Here is a 13,367-nt window from a genome sequence, read left to right as displayed (position 1 = left end):
GAGCGGGGCGATGGCGGCACTGCAGGAGAAGAAGTCATGCAGCCAGAGGATGGAGGAGTTCCGGCACTACTGCTGGAACCCGGACACGGGCCAGATGCTGGGCCGGACGCCGTCCCGCTGGGGTCCGTGCGGCAGGGCAGGGGCGCCAGGGGAGGGCGGGGGACCAGCAGCAGCCGCGTGGGGCTGGCGGGCTCCGTGCCCAGACGCAGGCCCTGGCCGGCCTCTCCTCCCCCACTGGGTGATTCCAAAGGCCCCCCTCAGCCCCGACACCCGCCGACAGCGGGCACCTGCGAGCAGCTGAGGATCAGCCTGACCCAAAGGCCCAGCCTTAGATTGGAGAAGAGCCGTTTTAAAGCTGTGTTCCTAAAAGTGTAACTTTTTAAGGCTTTTAAGTTAAGGGGGGCAGGGTTACGGGGTGAGGAGAATGGTCTGGAACCAGACAGCGGGACGGGTGCCCAGCGCCGTGCGTGAACGTGCCCGACACCAGTGCAACGCTCACCCTGAGAGGTGACGCGCGTCCCCGCAGCCGAGCGGCTGCCGCCGCGTCTGACCCGCCCCTTCCCGCAGTGTGGATCAGCCTCTATTACGTGGCCTTCTACGTGGTCATGACCGGCGTCTTCGCCCTGTGCATCTACGTGCTCATGTGCACGGTCGACCCGTACACCCCCGACTACCAGGACCAGCTCAAGTCGCCAGGTACCGGGCGCCGGGCCCTGCGCTGCCCTGGGCTGCCGGGCCGGGACACGGCCCCTCGGGGAGGATGCGGGGAGGACGGTCACCAGGGGATCAGGAAGGGGGGCGAGGGGCGCTCGGTGCCCGTGCGGCGTCACCGGCACCGAGGCTGCTCTCCTGTGGAGGCCTCGCCTCCCCAGCAGCAAATTAGGTCCAGAGCGCGAGTGCCGTCTAAGTGCAAGGTGGCCCGTGCGACGAGGGGGCTGGGCCAGCGCCAAAGAGCAGGAAGTCGCTGGTGACAAAACTCCCAGGTCCCGGGGAGGGTGTTCGGACCAAGGCTTCCCCACGCAGCCAGCTAACCTGCGGTGCAAAGGGCGGGGGGAGAAACGAAGGGAGGAAAGCTTCTTCCAGCCCAGCTACTCGGAGCGTCTGTCACCCCTGCGTCCTTGTTTCTGAGGAAGACACTAACCCGAGAACATCCCACAGCAGCGCTGAGCTGGGTCAGCGCCCGGCGGATCCTCTGCAAATCATCGTGACAACTGCGGGTCAATTTTTTGAATCAACCAACGGACAAAACATGGAGGATTTCTATGTCATTTCAGAAGAGAACGTAATAGATTACAGACTTGAGAACACACCGTGATAGAATGTGCCCCAATCCCAGAGGCTGGCACGCAGGCAGGCCTCCTGAGGGAGGGACCCGCGGGCCCTGGCCAGCCCTCGTGGGACGGCGCGGCCCCCCGGCCCCTGGGCAGGGTCCCGGGCCCTGCTGGCTGCCAGGGGCGGGGGGACCCTCGAAGGCCTGGCCCCGAAGCGTCCCAGGCACGGCCTCCCCCAGGCCAGGGCCAACCGAACGGCAAACGGCCTGGATGTACAACCAAAGGCCAAGGCGTCACGTCCTTTTTCCAGGGGTGACCTTGAGGCCAGATGTCTACGGGGAGAAAGGCCTGGACATCTCCTACAACGTGTCTGACAACAGGACCTGGACAGGACTAACGCAGGCCCTGCACCACTTCCTGGCAGGTAGAGCGCAGAATGCACTGCAGTGTCTCCATTCTTTCCTCGTCTCAGGAACCCCCTGGGGGGCGGGGGGCAGAGGGGGCCGCAGCTCGGGCAGGGCCGCAGGTGTGCCTGTCCCCCAGGCTACTCGCCCGCGGCCCAGGAGGCCAACATCAACTGCACGGCCGAGAGGTACTTCTTCCAGGAGAGCTTCCTGGCCCCGAACCACACCAAGTTCTCCTGCAAGTTCACAGCAGACATGCTGCAAAACTGCTCGGGCCGGCCGGACCCCACCTTCGGCTTTGAGGAAGGAAAGCCGTGTTTCATCATCAAGATGAACAGGGTGAGTGAGGGGATCGGAGGTGAGAAGGGAACCGGGGCCCCGCCTCTCCTGCACGTGTGCTGGCCGCGAGCGCGCCTTCCCTCAGACCAACTGGGAGCCGCCACGCAGACCCACCACCCACTTGACCGTGGCGTCCGCCCCCCGCCGAGCCGCAGAGCCTGGAGCAGCCCTGTGTGCACGGCGGCTGGAAGAAGCCGGGCCGCGGTCAGCGTGGGGAGGGCACCTGGGAACCGTCTGAGGACAGGCGCAGAGGGAGGCTGACCGTGAGAACACGGCCAACCTCGGGAGGCACGTCCACGCTGCGGGGAGAGGGGACATCTCGGCAGGGCCCCGGGGAGGGTGGGACCTGGCGGCGGGGCGGGGAGGACCCGGCACCATGCTGGCGTCTGCGTGGCACCCTTCATTTTCCTCCCTAAGAGGCCGGGGGGCCACACACTGGCACACCGCGCCGGGCCCTAGGGCCCAGCTGGGCTGCGGTCCCGGCTGCCTAGCAGGTGTGCGAGGGAGGGCGGTGGTCCTCACGAGCCAGGAGGGCACTGCACTGGGCCCTGGGCACCAGCAGGCGCATCTGGGGGCCGGGCCGTCTGCACAGGTGGGCTCGGGAAGCTCAGACCCCCACCCAGCTCTGCCACCTGCCGGCCAAGACCACGGCCCCAGCGTGGAGCTTCCGGCTTTGAAGCAGGAGTTGGTACATCCGCCCCAGAGCCTCCCCGGCACCCGTCCTCCGCACTCACAGATGGGCACAGAGGCCACGTCCGAACCTTTCCCTTCCAGATCGTCAACTTTCTCCCCGGCAACAACACGGCCCCCAGGGTGGACTGCGCCTTCCTGGTGAGTGACCGGCCACAGCTGTCTTGTTTAGGAGGGAAAACCTGTGCGAAATACTGATCTGCTTTTCCCTAAAATCATCCCAGCCGTCAGCCTAATAAGCCAGGGGCACGAATTGCAGGAACCTTCACTTAAGAGTGGTTTTATCCTGGGGGATTAAAAACCCGGTAAGAATTATCAGGAAAAAATGTTCTATATGGTTTTGCAAGATGCCAAACGGCGCAGCTATGTGATCCTGGAGAGTAAAGGCTTACACTGTCTCTGGAAAAAACAACCTGGTAAGAAAAACAACGCTCGTCACCGTTTTGCTTCAAAAGGCATTTGGGACAGTGTATCACTGACGTGCTTCAAAACGTCTGTGGCTATTTGGAGAAACCAAGGCACATCTGCTACGCTGCTCTGTCCTTCTTATTGGCTTATTTACAAAAATATGCAAGTTACCGACAGCCGCTGTCGTCTGGCAGCGTGTGTACGGAAATGCTGCCAACAGTTGGCATTAATTTAGTCCAGTTTTTCTCAAAACATGTTTTTAAGGACAACACGAAAAAACTAAATTTGTCTTCGTTGAATATTTTCTAAAGTTTGTTTCCACAATCACGCCCTCAGCCAGGGCTCTCTGCCGTCAGCACGGGTGCCCCACTGGGGTGACCCCACCCCCGCCCAAAGCCTGCAGTCTCCCCGGAGCACAGCATTCGTCCTGTTTTGTTTTTCCTTTTTGAGTTTCCTCGACCACACACGTGTAGGCTGACCCGGGATCTGCACAGACACCAAAGCACCCTTCCTCTGCCCTCAGACGAGCTCAAGCCGTCGGGCGAGTCGCTGGCTCTGACAGTGGAAGGAAGCAAACCCCACGGCAGCGTGTGGGTCCTTCCCCAGCCTCGGCAGATCAGCCGCCCAGCCTTGTGGGCCTTCGTTCCCACACGCTCAGCTCTGTCACCTTCTTTATCCTAAGAGGGTTTAAAATGGAAAAAAACACAAGCTTGAAAAGTCACCCGGGGTCTTGCAAACTAACAAATTACACCCTTAATGGATTCTGGGCTGATGATAAAGATTAGATCTAGTGCCAACTGCACGTGTGGTCACGGTGCACACGTACGCACACACGTGGACCTGCGTGCAGAAGCATGCGTGGCACGGACACACAGGCGGACACGAGCGCGCCAGATCCGGCCTTTCTCACAGCGGCCTCTCGCCCACAGGATCAGCACGCGGATGCCCCGGCCCTGCAGGTGGAGTATTTCCCACCCAAAGGCGTCTACAGCCTACACTACTTCCCCTACTACGGGAAGAAGGCCCAGGTACGTGTGCGCCACTGTCCCCAACAGCTGCTCCGGAACCGGATGAAACGGAGCAGTCACTAGCAGAAGGAAAGCCCTAAATGTTTCACCCGCAAAAACGAAACAAGGCCGCACTTAGCCCAGCCGGACCCCTTAATCTTCGGGTGCTTCCCAAACCCCTGTTCTCGTAACTACCTGAAAACACATCGTTCTCACACAAAATAAATATCACAGCTAATCCTTTACCTTCCAAGGGCCTCCTTAGAAGGCCCTTAGACAACTGCACATCCATTTAAAATCATTTTCCCCAAATCTCTGGCTTTATCCTCCGCTGTTTTTATACTAATTTTCATCAACTGTAACTTGAAGTTGAATCTGTCACTGGTCTGCCCCCGCCCCCCGCCCCCCGGGCCAAGTCTCCTCGTTTCTAAGCAGGGAGTCCCGGGCGGCTCTCGGGCGGCGTGAGAGCGCCCGGCCAAGCGCCCGGCCGCCCTCGCCGGTCCTAACGCACATCCGCCTCAGCCCCACTACAGCAACCCGCTGGTGGCCGCGAAGCTCCTCAACGCCCCCGTGAACAGGGAGGTCGTCATCGTGTGCAAGATCCTGGCGGAGCACGTGACCTTCGACAACCCCCACGACCCCTACGAGGGCAAGGTGGAGTTCAAGCTTAAAATCCAGAAGTAGAGGAGCCGCGCGGCCGGCCCCAGGCGCTGGGTGACCGCAGACGCCGCGTCCAGCTACACCCGGCACCCGAGGCAGCTCCGCGCCCGACAGGCCCCCGTGCGCCCAGCTCTCGGAGCCAGAATCCTGTGAAACCTCCGTCACCTTTTAGGTAGAATTGTAGCCACGATACAAACGCTGGGCCAACACGGTGACCCCGAGGCAGCAGCTGTGCAACTAACAAGACCCCAAAAGGACTCATCTCTTCCGCGCGGACATCACCTTTCCTGCTGTAATTTATTTTTTCTATACGTTAATATGAAGACCGGGAGTGCGTTGACATGAAACGTGACTTAGGGTTTCCTGCATTCTGGTTGCCGGCTTTAAAAAACACAATTCCTAAACTGTAAAAATCAAGTTTATTAAATTCACTCTTAATCTATGTAAAAGAGTCGTGTCTCTCCTGATGAGGGGGAAGAATTAACTAAAAACTCAAACTAACAAATTCAGTTAGCTAAAAAGAATTAACTAAAATTAATGAACCAAAAAACCTCTCCCTTTAACACTTTCAGTTGCAAGTCGGGGACATTACAAACCGGAGTGGGAGGGGCTGCCCCGAGAGCGCACAGTTCTGGGACGTAAGGGTGTCCCCACGCAGCGGAGCCCAAACCCCAGAGGTGACGTTCCTCGGAGCACAGTCTCCCCTCCAGGGCGGCGGGGGGTGGGGCGGTCTGCAGCCCCAGGCCATTCAGAAAACCCTGAAACGAGAACATTCTGTCCCAAGGACAAACCTGCTCTCACCTGTCGCCCACTTTTCACCCCACCCGGAGCTGGCAGCCCAGAGTCCTAACCCCACGGAAGAAGCCCCGCAGAGGCTCAGGGGACAGGGGACCCGCCGCCCAGCCCCCAAGGCCACCAGGGCCCAGGGTACGGTGTCTCTGCTCCGCGTTGCCGACCCCACGGGCAAAAACCCTGAGCCACCTGGGAAGTGCCACGTCAGGCCAGAGATCAGGCCGCCTCGGGGCTGTCACGACACACTGGAGGTCAGAGGCCCAGCCCAGAGATCAGGCCGCCTCGGGGCTGTCACGACACACTGGGGGTCAGAGGCCCAGCCCAGAGATCAGGCCGCCTCGGGGCTGTCACGACACACTGGAGGTCAGAGGCCCAGCCACCCCAGCAGAGACACCGAGGCCTCGATGGGGCTGGGTGTGGGGCGCACGTCGCGGGGTCCGAGCACAGCAGGCTGTCTGCCTCGGGGTCCCTCCTCCGGCTGCCCTGGGAGGCCAAGGCTGCTGATTCCATTTCACAGGGAAGGCAACTGAGGCGCAGCAGCTGGAGGGGCTGCCCCCCCGCGGGGGGTGCAGGGGACAGGGAACCTCAGAGCCGGCCACCTGCCGACCACAAAGCGTCCCTTGGAAAGAAGTGCTAGAACCTTCTGTCAAGTTGCTGTCGAATACACGGAACCACCAGCACCTGGGGGAGGGGGGGCACAGGCTCTGGGGTCAGAGGTCAGAGGCCTAGGTTCGAGTCCAGACGTTCCTCTCTCGGGAGCTCGCTTACACGCCCCGGGGACCACTGCTGAGCCAACGCCCAGGGTCAGTACTCGGCCCAAGTAGCCACAGGCCTCCTGGTTTGCAGAACCCCACTACTCACCAGCTTGTAAGACGTGAACTTTGGAATCGAACACCTCCCCTAGAGGTCACAGACCACACGGCAGGGAAGCGGGTGTGGAAGGACGCAGGCTGGACCCCTGACGGGTGATGCTCCGGGAAGACTGGGCCGCAGCTGAGCACCTACCAGGAAGAGCAGGAGAGGCGACGGTGCCAGAACCTCGTCCCCTGCCCAAGGCGCTCCCGCGGCAACGGAACCAGCAGACCCTCGGTCATCTGGGTCACCACCGGTGGAAGGTCGGTGTCGGGGGTCCCGTGCCCACGCCCGGGTGCCCAGCTTGGCCAGACCCGCCCGGGTGCCCTGGAGGGGGAGAGGCAGCAGGGGCACAGCCGCAGGGGACTTGGCCGGAGACGCGGGGCTGGCCGTGTCCTCACCGCGCGGGCGCCGACACTGCCCCTGTCTCTCCAGCCACAGCCCTCAGGACACTTCAGTCCGCCACAGTCAGGAAGAAAGGAGGAACCGCCACAGCCCTCAGGAGACACGACTCTGCCCGAGGCCGCAACCTTGCACCGCAACACTCACGGATGTCTTCGACCAACGTGAATAAAACACTGAGCTGCCCCATCTTACCTTACAATCTGACTCTTTTTCCGAAAGTCAAATCCATAAAATCTGTCTCGGCTTCTAGGGTCCGGGAGAAAGGCAGGGAACACCCTCGGCCTGGCTCTCTCACCGTGGGCGTGTCCGCGAGGGCATCCAGCCTGCGTCCCTCCGCCCCCTGCTTCCCTGGGGCGCTTCGTGACCTTTCGGGGATGTGTGTGTTTGCAAAGGTCACGTTTCGTAAGGACTCACACATTAAAGGCCGTGGGTACGTTTGCTCTAAAAGCAAGGCAGAGCACAAACCCTCTCCCCACCACTGGCCGCGTCCCCGGGACCTCCTTCCTCGGCCCCGCCGCCGGGCAGCGGCAGGACAGGCTGGGGGCCTCGGCGGGTCCTGCGTGCACTGCTGGGCCTGGACCCTCTCCTCCCTCCAGAGAACGGCCCGGCTGACGGGAGAAAATGAGCTCCAGACAGCAATCCCGAATCAGAGGGACACACGACTTGTTTAAAATGCCCATGCGCACTTTATTAATAAAAACTAACAGTGCCAAGTTAAACAAGTCAAACAATTTAAGTCTCTTTATTCCACAAAATATTACAGAAAAGTCTGTTTGTGTTCCGATAGAAAGACAAGTATTTTAGAACAGGCAGCTAACAGCAACTGTGCAGTTAATGGTTCTTGGTGAATAAGTTTTAAAAGAGACTACTGCCTGTCCTGAAATTCCTTTTTCTTTTTATAAAAAAAGAACTATTAAAAATGATTGACAAATTTTGAGTTAAAAAACTGTTAAAACATTCTCTATATTTAATTTCAACTTTATAATAGATTACAGGAAGATGCTTACGAAACAAATACAACATTTGTTTCAGTACATGTCTTTAAATGACAGACTTAGAAGTATGTAAACAACTATATAATAAAAGTTCCCAAACGCTGCCTGTAAGAAATCAGGCACATTTTACCATAAGCATTAAACCACTCCGAGCTCTCAGACAGTCTCCAAAGCTGCACCAGCGTGGCAGTAAACTCCTACCAAACCAAACACACAGAAACGAAGAAAGAGCTTCGCAATTCATCGGCTGCAACACAGAACAAAACCCAAGTAGAAACCCGATGGAGTCACGCAGTCAATATAATTTAAGGGAAATAAGGTCGTAATAAGACGTCGAGAGGCAGTGCCTCGCCATCTGCCGGTTCCGTGGTGCCTCCCGCTCAGCGGCTGCCTCGGGCCCGCCGGGCAGCAGGGCCTGTCCCTCCCTCGGCGCGGACGGAGCGCAACGTCTCCAGCAAACTCGGCAAGAACTGTGAAGGGGCGAAATGAACTCGGAATTTAAAAAACAGCAAACGAAAACACAAAGTCCAGAAGAGTAAAGAGAGGCCGTGCGTCGGCACCAGACAGCGCCGCTCGTCAGGACCCCGCAGAGGACGGCGCGTTGCGTATCGGTGGCGCGTGCCGAGCCCGGCGGCTCAGCGAGCTCTTCTTGGGAGGAGGGCAAAGGAAACAGAAAGACCCACGTTCACAGCAGTTCTCCTCCCCAGACGTGTCCCCGGAGCCGGCGGGGCTCAGTCCTCCCCCTCATTCTCGTTGAGGTCCTCGTCCTCGTCGTCGTCCTCCCCAGCGTACGACACGGGGGTCTCCACCCGGGACCCGCTGTACTGCGACCCGCTGGAGCTCGTGGCCAGCGCCCCGTCCGCGCCGTTGGCCAGGTCACTGCAAGGACAGGAGGTGTCAGTGGCGGCGTCTGCGGCGCCAGAGACGGGCCGGCACCCCCGGGAGGTCCGGGTGTTCTCAACTACACGAACAGAAACGGCAAGCCTTACCCACGTGCAGCACAGAACCCAGCGCCCCCGAGGCTGACGCCACCCGTCACGCCCCCTTCACACATCACCACTGGACGAGGGGCTCCGGCAGGGCCCCGACACTGAGTCCTCCCCATTTATCATCATGTCGGAAGCGAGACTCGGGCACACCAACCGGAAAAGCCCCGAGACTCTCCTCCCAGGCCTCCGCCTGTGACTTCCCTGACCTCCCTGAAGGCTGGGAGCCGGGGAGTAAAGGGGCACCCAGGGAGCGTGTGCTGGCGTGTGCGTGTGTCCGCTTGTGGCAAAGCCACCCCAGGCCCCACCCTCAGCTCCTCTGGCGTCCGTGCTGAGCCAGGAAGCTGGGGGTGACGGGCGCGTCTTACTGCAGCCTGCGCCTCCAGGACGGCCCCAAGGACACATGGCTCTTGCAGGTTTTATTCTTTGGAATGCCGGCCCCGGGGGTGGGCCCAGGCGGGGACCACGGACCCAGGGGGCAGAGCTGTGGGGCTGGGCTCTAGGGGCTGGGCCCCTGGGGTGGGCCCAGGCCGGGGGGTGATGCTAGCATCTGAGGTCGAGGGCACAACCCAGTGCCCCACAAGGCACGGGCAGCATGCACAGCAAAGGGTGGTCCGGCCCAAAATGCCAACAGGCCCGCAGGCGAGACCCTGGCCTACAACGGAGGGGCTTCAGGAGCCAAAATCCTGGGCAAAGACCCCCGGCTTCAGCCACCGCCCGCGTCCCAGCACAGCGCACACGAGACGCGAAGGGTCAGCTGTGGTCAGTTACGGTCCCAGGGCACCAACGGGAGATGGCCACGCCCACCACGAGGGGAGGGAAGGCGACGTTTCTTCTGAGCTACAACTTGCTCAGGCACCGTCCCAAGTCATTCAGTGTCTTCATGTCTGAGCTGAACAGCAAGGGAAGGCCCCGAGGGGACCCCGACCTAGAGCTACAACTTGACACAGGTCATCCAGGCTCCAGACTCGGAGGAGGCCTGTCTCCACGCGGAGACACAGCGGCACCCTCGGGGGGGCCCTCACAGCATCCTCTCTGCACCCAACCTGCGGCCTTCAACTGCTCTCCACAAAACGGAGGAGCTTACTTGGTAAACCGTGAGTCTGTTTGAAGATAACAGGACGTGAAAGGGTCAGAACCACCCTGGAAACGCGGCCGTGATACACTTGAATCAGACGGCACGGGGCAGGGGAGGGTGATGACTGAGTAAAAGGGTTCTTGTCCCGCCACGCGGGTCAGGACCCCGAGAGGCCTGCGGCACCACAGAAAGCCCCCAGGGCAGAGCTGCACAGATTCCTAACGTTAAAGGTGTTTTCCCGTTATCAGAAAACCACACGCATGTATCTTGATACCTCTCACTGGTATTTACTGACGCTGCTCTTGGACAAAGTAATCCCACATCTGGGAAAGCCAGCCTGGAGGCCAAGCCAGGAAGAGTGGAAAACTGAGCCATCAGGCGGCTCGTTGTCGCTTTTCTTGTAACTGGGAACCACCTAAACGTTCAACCAGAGGGCAGCTCAATGCACAAAACGGGCCTTTGTAAGAACAGCGCGTCCACCACTAAGGTCAGCTTCTCTTCTGAGATGGTAATGGCTTTGCTTCCCTCTTTAGAAAACCTGACGTGAGCCTCTGAAGTTTAATCAATAAAAAGAATTTCTGCAAGAGGAACGTTTAGGAAACACCCAAATTCCACCTCTTGGTGTAACCAGTGTTCAGATTATACAGACTGGGCTCCACACACAGCGGTAGATTCAGAGTTAAAAACGGAACCAGCCTCAGTCCAAATCCAAACAGATGCAGACACCCTGGGGCCTCCCTCAGCCCCGGAGGTCGACACAGACCCCACGGGCACTGGGGCCCTCGCGGGGCGACCCCGCCCCTCCCTCAGGGCCGCACTGTTGCCGGGCCAGCGCTGCACGGGGACCAGAGGACACGGTGCCCGCAGAGCCCCCTCGAAGGCGTGCACACGTGACTTATCAGCCAATTCCATTTTGTTGGACCTACACTCTGCTGATTTCACTTACACTTTAGGAACATTTATTGATGTTTAGAATTGATATAAATATGTATGACACATAATACTACATAAAAAATAAAACCACTGTTTTGTCAATGCCTAACGTTGGTATTACTTTACATTTATCTTCAAAAAACTAAGACAAACCCTGAGGTCTGACACTTCTGCTCTGTGGGACTGCTAGGTCAAAAGTCAAATACACATTGATTTAAATGATAAAACTCCTTCGATAATATCAAATACACTCAATACACGGTAACGTGAAAAAAAGGAACCTTATATGCGTATTGTGACTTCAAGTGTATTAAAAAGAAAAAGGAAAAGAAGAGATGGAGAAACGGCCTCTGTCACTCAGGCTGCGGCCGTGGGGTTCAGGGGGCTCTGCCCGCACTTCACTGAAGTACTTTTCAAAAAAATAAGAGCTGTGCACTACTTTTAACCTTTAGAGGAAAGAAACCAATCAGAAAAGCAAATCTCCTTTGCACAAAGGACGAGCTCTGAGTGACTCTCGGGGGGCATCCGGAGTGGGGGGAGGTCTGCCCTGCTCTGGGCGCCCCGACTCCGGGCGTCCCGCTGCCAGGTGACAGTGGCCCCACCACCCCCAGGCCCCACCGGGGACGGCGGTTACCTGGCAGAGAGCCTCGTGCCGTTGGCAGTTGAAACAGCCGACGTGACAAAGACACCGCCGAGCGATCCCTGAGCCATTTCTGGAAAGAGAAAGAAAAGAAAGCAAATTTCACAAAGCAGAGACCGCAGGAAACAGGCCCACGAGCTGAGACGGGACGGCTCTCCAGGCGAGGCCCCTCGGGCCGCCCAGCGCCATGCCCGCTACCAGCCAGAAGGCAGCCCGCTCGCTGGGCCCGGCCACCGGACCAAGCCTCGCGAAGACAGCATGGAAGTCCTCCCTTTACTTCTCTGAATCGGCGCGGCCACCGACGACGCCACCGCTGTGCCACGGGAGGGCAACCGCCACCACAGCGCAGAGGCGGGACCCAAGGGGAGGAAGGACCTACGTCGACCCCCGTCCTGGACGCAGCTGTATCGCCAAGAACGGGGGCCGTGGGGAGGGCAGCTGCTGCATCCAGAGGGGGTGGGAGGCGCCCCCACGGGACGCTCTGAGGCCAGACGCCCACTTATTCTGGGCCACTTGGGAGCGCTCGGGGGTAATCCACACCAGAGGCGCAGGGGCAGCGTCTCCTCTCTCACCGCAAAGCCCTTCCCCTCGGCGGCTGGGACCCCCCAGCTCAGCCAACGAGCCGGCAGAACGGACGCCGGGGACCCAGGAGGCTCCCCACACCTGCCGTCGGGGGCAGGCCCAGGGCTGCCGAGACGACGCTTTTCTCGGTCACTCTGCTGCAGTGACTAAGCCACTCCCTGGGGTCGGGCCCACGCCTGCCACGCTCCTCACAGACCTGGGGCCCTACCTGGAAGGTGAGATCCTGACGTAACACCTGCACCGTATGAACCACACGGCTCGGCCTTGTCGCCACCCCCCCGCCCCCCTGTCCCGAGGGGCCACGGCCCCGCCAGATGGCGTCCTGCTGCTGCCGCATCGGCACCCCACAGCCCGCCACCGTCCCACGTCCCACGTCCCATTTGTCTCTGCTCTGGGCACCGGGCGCGAGCCAACCCCAGCGGAGGGGGCGGGCGTTCCGCCCAGGACGGAGCGGACCTGTCACGTAGGGTTCCAGCGCCTTCGGCACCAAACTTCTCGCCACCTTCAGGTCGTCGGCGGAGCAACTCCCGGACTCCAGCCCGCAGGCCATCCCCATGCGCTTCAGCACCTCGATGTCATCGTGGATTTCAAACGTGTTGTCGAAATTAAACAGGTACTCAAACCTAGAGGAGAAAGTCACCGTCAGAAGAGCGCCGTCTCCACGACAGAGCTGGACACCTGGCTCGGGGGCCCCGAGCGGGACACCCCACTCACCCCAAACCTCCCTCAGCCACAGAACCCACCACCTCAGCGCCAGCAACCAGGGAGCGCGGGCGGCACCTACGCAGCCCGGGGCTGCCGGCCGCCCCAGGACGCCCCGGGCTGGGCCCCGAGCACCGCCTGCTGCCCTGACAACACTCCTCCTTCCCGAGGAGCCGCACACTCAGGGAAGGGAGGAGGACACCTGCAAGGTAATGACGCTGAAAAGATCGCACTTGGTGGCTATAAGCTAGACCCGCAGCAAACCAACCAGACGGGCCACCTTCTCTCTGCCCCCGCCCCCCGACCAGGCGTCTTCACGCGGCCAAGGCCCTTCCCACCACGACCTACTTGTCGTTGGAAATGCTGCAGTCGATGACCGTCTTCTTGCTGGTGTTCACGATGATGAAAGGCAGGTGGATGACGGAGTTGGCGGGGGGCGGCCGGCTGGCCTGCTGCTCCGCCTGGCGGTTCCTCTGCACCAGGTTCTTAAAGGCGATTTGCTAAAAAGATGCACGATTGACGCGCACCCACACCTGCTGCCACCGGCCACCTAACCCTCCCTGGGCGTCCTCAGCGGCCCTGCCCGGCACCCCCTCAGAGACCAGAGCAAACACGCGGAGGGG

The 13,367-nt window shown here is 59.9% G+C and overlaps 2 protein-coding genes across 7 annotated transcripts in view; one reads left to right on the top strand and one right to left on the bottom strand.

Moving 5' to 3' along the window:
- Window positions 1-5,179, top strand: ATP4B (ATPase H+/K+ transporting subunit beta). Of its 2 annotated transcripts, none has more exons than XM_079903155.1 (7): window positions 1-122; window positions 568-696; window positions 1,582-1,695; window positions 1,815-2,014; window positions 2,789-2,845; window positions 4,042-4,140; window positions 4,642-5,179. In XM_079903155.1, exons 1-7 carry the CDS (start codon window positions 11-13, stop codon window positions 4,801-4,803), a joined length of 873 nt encoding a protein of 290 aa, XP_079759281.1. In that variant the 5' UTR covers window positions 1-10; the 3' UTR covers window positions 4,804-5,179. The 2 variants fall into 2 exon arrangements, with proteins under 2 accessions (XP_079759281.1, XP_079759282.1); XM_079903156.1 differs by lacking the exon at window positions 1-122 and adding an exon at window positions 202-371.
- A 3,186-nt stretch (window positions 5,180-8,365) lies between these two features.
- The window catches only part of TFDP1 (transcription factor Dp-1), a 29,268-nt gene continuing 24,266 nt past the window's right edge, over window positions 8,366-13,367 (bottom strand). For all 5 annotated transcript variants that reach the window (XM_079903242.1, XM_079903241.1, XM_079903243.1 and 2 more), the window contains 4 exons: window positions 13,093-13,244; window positions 12,499-12,665; window positions 11,455-11,533; window positions 8,366-8,702 (listed from right to left, as the gene is read on the bottom strand). In XM_079903242.1, the coding sequence (XP_079759368.1) occupies window positions 8,555-8,702; window positions 11,455-11,533; window positions 12,499-12,665; window positions 13,093-13,244 (546 nt within the window). In that variant the 3' untranslated portion in view covers window positions 8,366-8,554. The remainder of the gene's footprint in view (window positions 8,703-11,454; window positions 11,534-12,498; window positions 12,666-13,092; window positions 13,245-13,367) is intronic.

This window comes from Stenella coeruleoalba, assembly GCF_951394435.1.
Source record: "Stenella coeruleoalba genome assembly, chromosome: 18".
Taxonomy (NCBI): domain Eukaryota; kingdom Metazoa; phylum Chordata; class Mammalia; order Artiodactyla; family Delphinidae; genus Stenella; species Stenella coeruleoalba.
This window is presented reverse-complemented; position numbering and strand designations above follow the sequence as displayed.